Source organism: Sinocyclocheilus grahami, unplaced genomic scaffold, assembly GCF_001515645.1.
Source record: "Sinocyclocheilus grahami isolate Dianchi unplaced genomic scaffold, SAMN03320097.WGS_v1.1 scaffold1717.1, whole genome shotgun sequence".
In the NCBI taxonomy this organism is placed as follows: domain Eukaryota; kingdom Metazoa; phylum Chordata; class Actinopteri; order Cypriniformes; family Cyprinidae; genus Sinocyclocheilus; species Sinocyclocheilus grahami.
The window spans coordinates 45,581-56,576 of NW_015506896.1; the positions used below are offsets into that span (position 1 = coordinate 45,581).

Below are 10,996 nucleotides of genomic sequence, written 5' to 3' on the forward strand. Positions count from 1 at the left end.
GTGAGTGAGTGAGTGAGTGAGTGAGTGTGTGTGTGTGTGCGTGCGTGAGTGCGTGTGTGTGTGTGTGTGTGTGTGTGTGTGGTTTCTCAGTTTTCTCGCATGTGTGGTCGGAATCAAACACACATCGGTAAACGTATTGCTGCAGTAAGTATGTGTCATGCTGGTTCATAACTCAAATGCATGCAATGTGACAAAAGGAGGCGGTTACCGTGGCAACAGTCTGTGTGTCGGCAGGGCAACGATGCGATGCTCTCTGCGCGTCTGTTCGTACAGCTCCTTCAGCGAGTGCGAGTGCAGCTGCGACGACTTCCCTGTTTCACAAAACTCTCATCAGTCCTTCAGCTTCATCACACACTTCCCATCATCATCATCACACAAGTGTGCTCCTCACCTGAGACGGACATTAACACGCCTCCAATGGTGTAGAGCCACACACACTTGCCCGGGAACAGCTGGGAAAGAGCAGAAGCCGATTAATGGAGAGTGAATGTGCTGTGGAATGATCTGCGTGTGTGAGGGTCTCTCACCAGCTCCATGGTGGTCTCAGAACCGTTGAGGTTTAGTGTGAAGATCCCCTCATCCGCCCCGAAGATCAGGTGCTGATCTAAAGCCAACAGCAGGAACGTTACTGATAGTTTATGCTCTGAAAACGGTCCAGCAGAAGATGTCAGACTGTACCTTTAGTGGTGGGATGCTCCCATGAGCTCGAGCAGCTGAGCTTCAGAGGACAGCCGTGAAAGACCTTCCTGAAGACAATCTGTCAGAGAGAGAGAGACGCCTGACATCAGCAAACACACCGCTTCTTACTTTAGCATCACGGGACGGAAGTCACCATTCTTATCATCTAACAATTACATCATAAATGTGATATTATAGAAGTGAAATTAATAGTAAATATAAAATAAAATAAAATATAATTTTTCAGTTTTCATCTCCTCTCACATTGAACTCTAACACGGTTTGTGCTTAGGCTTGGTGTTTATAATAAATCTTCTTTATAATGAATGCCACTATAATTTATTTTTAATATAATTATTACAAATAATTGATAATTTATTTCAGCTAGTTTCTAAGGAAACATTTAGCATTTTTCATTTAATTTAACTTGATAATAAAGCTAAAATAAATCAAAATTAAAAAAAAAATAATAAAATGACAAAAATACAAAACAATTACAAAAACGTTAACAAATTAAAATAAAAACAGATAATATATAAAAATCTAAATATTCTAAATATTAACGAATACTGTAATAGTATTACTGATTTACAGTGTTTATAATATTTTGTTTTATTTATTAAAATTGTACATGATTTCTGATTGTAATAATTAAATGCTACTTATACACACTTTTTTTTTCTCAACAATGCAATTTTGTGTCGGTGCAACTTATATTCAGGTGCGACTTATTTCCCGAAAGCGTGGTACTCAGAAAGCAGTGAGGTCAGAACGTACCGGCGGTTTCTTGACCACTGGACTGACACACTCGACCGGATCCTGAACGAGAGCGAAACACAAGTCAAACTGAGTCAAAGTGACACGTCTGACCTCACACATCATACCTGACTTCCTGTGAGAGCTCACAGCATTAACACACACTTCTTACACATGTGAAGATGAGAAGATTAAAATAAGCCATAACAGATTTTACACAGAATCTTCTTCATGTTAGTGGATGATCACATGAAATGAAGAAGATCTGTCTGTAATCTCCTGAAGATCACGTGCTTGGATCTGAGATCAGACGAAGCAGAACTAAAGGTCTCAGTGTGAAGGACATCAGCAGGCACCTGAGGAGCTTGTCTGCGTCTTCTGTCCTTTGGTGGAAGTTCAGGAGGCTGAAGGTCTGCTGGTGGATCAGTGTGGAAACTAGAGAATGCAGACGGATCTACACACAGAAACACACACACACACAGGCTGTTATGCAGGTGGATCAGGAGAGAACTGTGTGTGTGTGTGTGTGTGTGTGTGTGTGTGATGGTAACCTGAGTTGACGCTGCGCACAGATCGTGGTCGAGGGACGGGTCGAGGTCGTGTGTGTGTCCCGCTGGACGTCCTGAATAAAGGTGACAGGACACTGATGCCCAGAACTTTGCTGTGATCGTCCTCTGCTGCCATACTCTCCTCTGAACTACTGCGCAGCTTCGGCTGAACACACACACACACACACATGTTTTATACTGAAAACATTATACACAAACACACACATATACGTATATATACTCTATATATATATTTATATATATATACACATAGTTACTTTTTATGTAAAGTAATGCATTACTTTACTTTTGTGTTACTTTTGTTACCTGAGCTGGGCTTGCTTATTAATTTTAACTGTAATAACAAAAATCACAAAAAGTATATTTTTGGCAACTGTAAGGATCTTTTCACACCAAAAGTGAAATTGATAAGCCTCCGGCTGAAGGAAGTGCCTCTGCATAAATAAATAGGAAAACAAAGTAACTAGATTTGAAAAAGTAATGTGTTACTTTACTAGTTACTTGAAAAAAGTAATCTGATGAAAAAAGTAATGTAATGCGTTACCCCAACACTGTGTGTGTGTGTGTGTGCGCGCATGCATGTGCGTGTGTGTGTGTAATTATAACAACCATTAGTCAACCGTTTTAGACTTTTTATGAATTTATTTTCATCACAAGGACCTAGGTTTATATATTTCTATATATTTCACTATATTTCAGGTTTTACTTCAAGTTTGTTCTTGCTCCCGAAACCAAGTCATAAGCATAACATTCAACAGGTTTTTATGTGAAACTCCAGTTAAAAACAACAAATATTGTCATATTGTGGTAATATCTCCCTCTGGATATGTTTTGATGAACTTCTTCAGGTTTAATCTGTGAGCAGACGCAGTGGAGCGACTCACTTTGGGAGGAAGAGGAGGAGGAACGTCATCACTGAACTGCAGTGTGCTACTGAAGAGAGAAAACCACACACGCCATCAGATCTTCATAATTCATGAAGACATTCATCTGTACTGTAGATTATTGGTGACGTACTGTACCTCGCTGGTCTGTGGGAGAGAATAAGAGGCACGATTAACCACAGATATCATTAGCGCGCTCATATTCCATCAATGACATCACACCACACGTTCAACAGAATCAAGAGAATATGAGCAGATAAGACACAGAATCTGGCAGATGCTTTTGTCCTAAATGCTGTTTGGTTAGTCTTCCTTTAAAGTAGCTTTCTGTCTTTATTAATATTTTTCCAGTAGCTCAGAGAGTAGGTCATGGGTTCGATTCCCATGGAAAGCAAGAACTGATCAGATGTAAACCTTGAATGCAATGCAAGTCGCTTTGGATGAAAGCATCTGCCAAATGCATAAATGTAAATGTGTTTATGATTTCAGAAGAGGAGAAGAACTTACATTTCCACATCGTCATAGTCGTCGTCCGTGTCCACACTCTCATCCCTGTAAGAGTTTATAATGAGAACCGTCAGCAGGACATGGGCTGTATGTTTCACAGATGAGTGAATAAACGTGATGTCGGCTCTTACCTTCTTCTGGAAGTGATGGGAGGACTCGTCCACTGACCTCCTGACGTCCGTAACTACACCAATCACATCAATAACAACACATGTTATCCAAAAACATCTGCTATGCAATAAAAACTAATGCAAACCCATCCTATTTTTATCAAATTGTTAACATTCTGCAAGGGGTGTGTAAACTTCTGAACACACCTATATACACAGCTAATTATGAGAAAAATTAAATGAGTCATTTAAGGACCCCATGAAGTGGTTTGACAAATGCATTCTTCCCTGTGGTTATGCATTTCCTGTTAAAACAGGAAGTTGGGCTGGGACATATCACCCCATGAACTCATTCTAGAAAGCATGACTGGACAAGCATTTGTGAATAAAGAGACGTCATCAATACATGTCTGTTTCCTGAAAGATAAAAACTGTTCGTTTTAAATGCGCATATTTTACAGAAATGTGTATTTTGTCAACTTTTAGTAATAGAGGAGCTCAACGACATAAAACTAAAACACTAAAATAATAATAATAAAAAAGTTTTCCCTTAGAGAACGTCCTCAAAGGAAGGTTTTGACAGACCTAGCTCACTCTCAGCAGTTTTCTCTCAGAAGTTAAACACTCAAACACTAACCGTTCCTTCTTGAGACTCTCGTTTGCCAGCGACGGGTCTCTGTGTGTAAATCTGTTCCACTGAAACACAGAAATCAGGTTTAAAATAATGAAATAATGGCTGCATATCTGTCATGAACACACACGAGAGTCTTACAGCTGATGTCTGAGTTCGTTCTCTCGGCCCGGTTGTGTCGGTTGATTGAGTGAATTCTTCTGAGTGAATGTGGGACAATCACCTGAGAGAGAGACAGAGACGAGAGACAGACAGATGGACTGTCTTATGAGTGAGTCACTGAATCATTCATTCAGCAGAGTCATTCATATTACTGATTTGTTCAGGAACTAAACAAGGGACTGTCTTTATGAGTGAGTCATTGAATCGTTCATTTAACCGAGACATTCAAAACACTGATTCATTCAGGATCTAAACAAGGGACTGTCTTTATGAGTGAGTCATTGAATCGTTCATTTAACCGAGACATTCAAAACACTGATTCATTCAGGAACTAAACAAGGGACTGTCTTTATGAGTGAGTCATTGAATCGTTCATTTAACCGAGACATTCAAAACACTGATTCATTCAGGATCTAAACAAGGGACTGTCTTTATGAGTGAGTCATTGAATCGTTCATTTAACCGAGACATTCAAAACACTGATTCATTCAGGATCTAAACAAGGGACTGTCTTTATGAGTGAGTCATTGAATCGTTCATTTAACCGAGACATTCAAAACACTGATTCATTCAGGAACTAAACAAGTGACTGTCTTTACAGTGTGAGACATTGCTGAGCTCTGTATTGAAACTCTAGAGGAGACACTGGGGTCTTTTTTTCAGGAGAAACATTTGAGTCTCCTGAGTCTCCATTCACGCTCCATCCAATCTCATTACTGTCAATGAGAACCAAGTGAGAGTTTGAGATGTATTTGTCCCACAAGCGTGTGTGTGTGTGCGTACTTACCTCTAAATCATCGTCATCTGTGTGTAAACATTCTTTGAGTTTCTCAGGGTGTCTGAGTTTGTCCAGTATTTCGAGGGTTAACTCTTGTCTCAAAGACGGCTGTGTCACGAACAAATGCTGAAACCAGACGTGATACATGTTCAGCTAAACTCATACACATGCTTTCTTGTTAACACAACACACATGGCTGGCAAACGTACCATGAGTATCTTTTTAGCGCTGGGTCTCTTCTTTGGGTTCCTGATCAGCATGGACTTCACAAAGTTGTAGAATGTGGTGGACCTGAAACAAAATCAGCAGTCAGTGATCGGTTTGCGCTCATATTCTGATGCTTTACTAAAGAACATCTCAGTCTCTCACCATTTGGATTTGTCCTTGAGTTTGGGAGGCTGATAGCCGCTCTTGGACATCAGGAACAAAACTCTGAGAAACCAGAGAACAAACAGAAGCACAAACAATGTGAGGCTTCACCTCAGACAAGTCTTATATAACAAGATTTATATAACGCTTTATACAGTACAGATTGTTTCAAAGCAGCTTAGAATAGTTCACCCAAAAATGAAAATGTGTTCACCCTCAGGTCCATTCAAGATCAGGATGAGTTTGTGTCTTCATCAGGTTTGGAGAAATGTAGCACTGCATCAGTGTCTCAGCAATGGATGCTCTGCAGTGAATGGGTGCCGTCAGAATGAGAGTCCAAACAGCTGATAAAAACATCACAATAATCCACAGCACTCCAGTCCTTCAGTTAACATCTGGAGAAGACAAAAGCAGCTGAAACAAATCCAGCATTAAGACGTTTTTAACTAAAATACATTGAGTCTATAATCTATAATAATGCTTCCTCCAGTGAAAAAGTGCATCTGCTGTTGTCTCTCACATCAAAATCCAGCCACATATGTGTTTAGAGCTGTTTAAACGCTGCTTGATCTGTGCAGATTTCTCTCCTGATTCACACCAGAACACTGACTCACTGGAGGAAGAGTTATTATGGATTATGGACTCGTATTTTAGTTAAAAACGTCTTAATGCTGGATGAGTTTCATCTTTTGTCTTCTCCAGATGTTAACTGATGGACTGGAGTGCTGTGGATTATTGTGATGTTTTTATCAGCTGTTTGAACTCTCATTCTGACGGCACCCATTCACTGCAGAGCATCCATTGCTGAGACACTGATGCAGTGCTACATTTCTCCACAAACTCATCCTAATCTCAGAAGGGCTGAGAGTGAGCACATTTACAGCAAATGTAATTTTTGCATGAACTATTCCTTCAAATCAGTTTGATGTTGATTCAGTTCAGTAGTGTGTACCTGAGAGGATGAACATCAAACAGAGGCGGCTGCAGTTCTGCGAGCTCAATCGCTGTGATTCCCACAGACCAGATATCACACAGCTCATTATATCCGCCCTTGATCTCGACAGCGGCCACCTCCGGAGCCATCCTGAGGACAAACACAGAACCACGGTCTTCACAGGTTTGCATCAGTCCATCAGCAAGCCAAATATGTTAGCAAGCTGCATTTGTATGAGTGCATTTGGCAGATTAAGTGACTTACATTGCATTACATTTTTGCTTTCTGTGGGAATTGAACTCATGGTGTTGCTAGTGTTAACCCAAACCCAACACTCTCTCAATGTTATGAAATGTGCCTCCAGTAACGTTAACTCAGAGTTATCTGGTCTTTAATAAGGTTCTTAAAATTTTAGCACATTATTATTTATACATCATTCATGGAACGTTTTTCTGAATATTTTACTTGGACGTTTGTCTTTTAATGTTTCTACTTCTTTCAGAACGTTCAAATGTAATGTTTGCAAAACCACAAGAGAACAGAGAACATTTAGAAGTCTCTGAAACAAGCCTAAAATGAGCCAGAAACTGATCATGAGGTTCATCTCACCAATACGGCGTCCCAATGAACGACATTCGACGGGCAAAAGTGGCTGTGATTTGTGCCGAGATGCCAAAGTCCGCTGAAAACAGAGAGAAGGAGACAGAGGAGCGTTAGACAGACAGACAGACAGACAGAGACAGAGTAAGACAGGTTTAATGGTTTTCAGTCGTTCCACGAACCCAGTTTGACTTCTCCCTGATCATTCAGAAGAATATTTGCTCCCTGGAAAACACAAGCTCTGAGTGACTGACTGAAACGGCGCTGACGGAGACGACTGGCTGGTGAAGTGTGTGAAGGGACTTTACCTTGATGTCTCTGTGGATCTTCTTCTGTCCGTGAAGATAATCAAGACCCTGACAGAGAGAGAGCAGGCGTCTCTTAAATAAGTGTGCTGTGTTATATTAATGTGATGTGAAGTGTGAAGAGTCTGTCACCTGTAGCATCTCTCGACAGATGTAAGCGATCTGCTGCTCGGACAGAGGACCGGTCACTGACACACAGAGACAGATGATAAGCAGACAAGTCTTCATCAGTTACGTCATCAGATTCCTTTTTTCAAGTAACTAGTAAAGTAATGCATTACTTTTAAATTTGCAATGAAATACCAGAGTTACTTTTTCAAACGAGTAACGCCAGTTTTTTGTTATTAAGAAACAAATAAGCAAGCCCAGTCAAGGTGACACAAAGTAACGCAAAAGTGATGCGACGCATTACTTTCCATTAAAAGTAACGCAATTGGTTATTTTTTTAGGGAGTTATGCAATATTGTAACGCATTACTTTTAAAAGTAACTTTCCCCAACACTGTTTCCCCAAAACTACAGCTTCAAAACATCAACACACACAACATCAGAGACAGCGTGTTGAGCTCAACCTGATATCGTATGTATTATTTAATTATTTATTTTGATAGTAGCAGAGGTAAATACCAGCATAGACAGAAAGGCCTCTGAGCACATGTTATGAAGGGAGCTTTTAGAAAAACAGTGTAAAACATTTTATATAAATAAATAAAAATATTAAAATAAATAAGATAAATAAAAAATATATAGAATTAAACAATACAAACGAGATCAAAATAAATAGTAGAATAGAATAATTAAATAAATAGATGGCATAATCATCTGTGTCCCTGCAGCACAAAAGCAGTGTTGAGTCGCTGGGGGATATTTGTAGCAATAGCCAACAATACATTGTATGAGTCACAATTATACATTTCTCTTTTATGCCAAAAATCATTAGGATATTAAGTAAAGATCATGTTCCATGAAGATATTTTGTAAATCTCCTACCGTAAATATATCAGAACTTAATGTTTGATTAGTAATATGCATTGCTAAGAACTTCATTTGAACAACTTTAAAGATGATTTTCTCAATATTTAGATTGTTTTGCACCCTCAGATTCCAGATTTTCTAATATTGTCTGATCCTAACAAACCATACACCAATGGAGAGCTTATTTATTCAGCTTTCAGATGATGCATACATCTCAATTTCCAAAAATTGACCCTTATGACTGGTTTTGTGCTCCAGAGTCACATTTGGATGCAAATGATTCACAGTAAAAGTCTAGCTGTATATTCTGATTGAATTCATTTTTCCAAGCAACATTTAAATAATAGATATTTGATTATAATATAGCTGAGATGTGACAGTGGACACTCTCTTCACACGCAGCGTTCAGGGCTGTTTTCAGAGAGCCAAAGCGTTTGAGAGGCTGAAGATCTTTTTATGACACATGACTGTCATGCAAAACCAATTTAACAAGTAAAAACATCAGTGTGAGAGAGACGGCAGGCCCTGTTTACCGTGGTAAATGTCCTGCAGAGATCCTCCACCGCAATACTCCATACAGATCCACAGTTTATTCATCCTGCAGCACACACACACACACACACACACACACACACACACACGTTTACTCTCATATTCACATCCATTCATCTGTTGTCTGTGAGTTTTTCAAGAATCAAACTTGTTCTCAAGCTCTCAGTGTTTTTCTAGATATGAGAATCATCCGAGTTTGATTCTGATTTCAGTGACAAACAATGAGAGCTGATGCTGAACAACACTACATTCATGTATTAATAGAGTTTGAGTTAGTCAAAACAGCAGCTGTGTATTTCCCAGTTTACGAGACCTAACCGGATAGTAATCAAAAGAAATGTGAACTACATGATGCTACATACACACGCATGTTACAGCAACAGATTCCCCTCAATGTTTTATTCAAACAAAGATGAGCAAAGATGAGCAACACTGGGTTTGTGATTTCTCAGCGTGCATGAGATATGATGCGGTTGCTGGAATAGCATTATTGTTTTGCTGCTTGCTGACTCTATTTAAGCTTTTCTTGCTGTTTTGTAAAGTTGTTGTGTTCTGTTTGATTATCACAATTCTTGAGGATTTAAACTTATTCAGTAATGTTTTATATATTATGTCCAATCAAAACTAAGTTCAGACCAGAGTAATTTTGTCCACCCTATTGAACATTTTTAAAGGATAATTTCATAATGTAAGCATTAAAATACTAAGAATTCAGTGTAAAAAAAAATTTATGTTTTACTTAAGAAAATAAAAATAAAATGTATTTTATTAGCAGTACTAATTTACTGGCTGAATGAGATATTTTGTATCTAGTGAATGAACAGACTCAAAAGTGTTACTGAAACATCATCATGTTGTATCTTCTGCTGTTTCCAGTGAGGCTTGCTCTCTCACCTGATGTAACTGCCGTGATACGCCACGATGTTCCTGTGTTTGCAGCTCTTCACCATCACGATCTCTTGCTGGATGACAGAGAAGTCATCTTCTGTGAAAGACAGACGGTCTGTGAGCAGCGCATCGTCTACAGACAGGTCAGTATATCAGACTCAGCTCTTACCAGGCTCCATTTTAATGATTTTAATGGCTGCGAATTCCCCTTTCTGTTTACTGCGAGCCTGAAAACACACACAAACATCATCACGATGCATTACTGTCATTAATGCAGTTTAAGAATCATAGACTGAGAGATGTGATGTCAATTTCTGAAATGGGTTTGAAGTGTTTGGTTTGTGACATAGTTGACAGAATTTTTGCACACATGAGTAAAATTAAATATTTTCTTATTTTGAAAGAAGATTACATTTAAACTCAATCTAATTTTTTTCTAAAATATTTAGATATATAAATAATCTTGATTTTAACATGTTTATTCATTATTTTTTATCAATTTAAAAAGCAGACATCACAAAAACATAACAATTTAAGAGACATAAAGACAATTTCAGGCAAACTGAGCAACAGTGCATAAAATATATCTGTGAGATAGTACTATATATCTTAATGAATAAAATATGCTGTTTCTGAAGAAAATTGCTAGAAAAATATATAGATAATTATCATCAATGGACATGAAATGTACCCTAAATTATATATAGTATATATATATATATTCTCAATATATATATATATATATATATATTCAATTCTCTGCATGTATGTGCTGTACATGTGGAAGAATTTACAATAAAGCAGACTTGACTTGACTTGATATATGAAATTTTCAGGAACAAAAGGCCTGAGAAAGACTGTAAAATGTCTTGTCCACAACACCAAAGTAAACTCTACAGCCCACAACTTCTGCATATTCACACTAAACACAAACATAGGACTGTACTGTACGACTATAAACACACTGGAGGAAAAACACACGCCTGACTCGAAGAGTGGAAAGTTGTTCAGAGATTCGCTCTCACACACACACACACACACACACAGACGCACGCACACACAGACGCACGCACACACAGACGTACGCACACACACACAGAGACACACACACAGACGCACGCACACACACAGACACACACACACACACACACACACTCAGACACAAACACACACTCAGACACAAACACACACTCAGACACAAACACACACTCAGACACAAACACACACACTCTCTCACGCGCGCGCACACACACCCACACACACACACACACTCACACACACACTCTCACACACTCACTC

General features: G+C 38.8%; 1 protein-coding gene across 4 annotated transcripts in view; it reads right to left on the reverse strand.

Moving 5' to 3' along the window:
* Positions 1-10,996, reverse strand: part of LOC107572213 (mitogen-activated protein kinase kinase kinase kinase 5-like) — a 29,118-nt gene that overhangs the window by 12,079 nt on the left and 6,043 nt on the right. Inside the window, exons 2-25 of one of the 4 annotated variants that reach the window (XM_016258637.1) lie at positions 9,867-9,924; positions 9,704-9,791; positions 8,791-8,855; positions 7,416-7,471; positions 7,287-7,334; positions 7,161-7,203; positions 6,988-7,060; positions 6,397-6,528; positions 5,445-5,507; positions 5,285-5,366; positions 5,085-5,201; positions 4,277-4,358; positions 4,142-4,200; positions 3,526-3,578; positions 3,395-3,439; positions 3,026-3,034; positions 2,888-2,936; positions 1,986-2,148; positions 1,791-1,888; positions 1,456-1,497; positions 679-757; positions 528-604; positions 392-452; positions 209-311 (exon numbers count right to left, since the gene is read on the reverse strand). In XM_016258637.1, coding sequence (XP_016114123.1) covers positions 209-311; positions 392-452; positions 528-604; positions 679-757; positions 1,456-1,497; positions 1,791-1,888; positions 1,986-2,148; positions 2,888-2,936; positions 3,026-3,034; positions 3,395-3,439; positions 3,526-3,578; positions 4,142-4,200; positions 4,277-4,358; positions 5,085-5,201; positions 5,285-5,366; positions 5,445-5,507; positions 6,397-6,528; positions 6,988-7,060; positions 7,161-7,203; positions 7,287-7,334; positions 7,416-7,471; positions 8,791-8,855; positions 9,704-9,791; positions 9,867-9,924 — 1,745 coding nt within the window. Of the gene's footprint in view, positions 1-208; positions 312-391; positions 453-527; positions 605-678; positions 758-1,455; positions 1,498-1,790; positions 1,889-1,985; positions 2,149-2,887; positions 2,937-3,025; positions 3,035-3,394; positions 3,440-3,525; positions 3,579-4,141; positions 4,201-4,276; positions 4,359-5,084; positions 5,202-5,284; positions 5,367-5,444; positions 5,508-6,396; positions 6,529-6,987; positions 7,061-7,160; positions 7,204-7,286; positions 7,335-7,415; positions 7,472-8,790; positions 8,856-9,703; positions 9,795-9,866; positions 9,925-10,996 lie in introns of all 4 variants that reach the window. The other 3 variants (XM_016258636.1, XM_016258635.1, XM_016258638.1) reach the window with 3 other exon arrangements.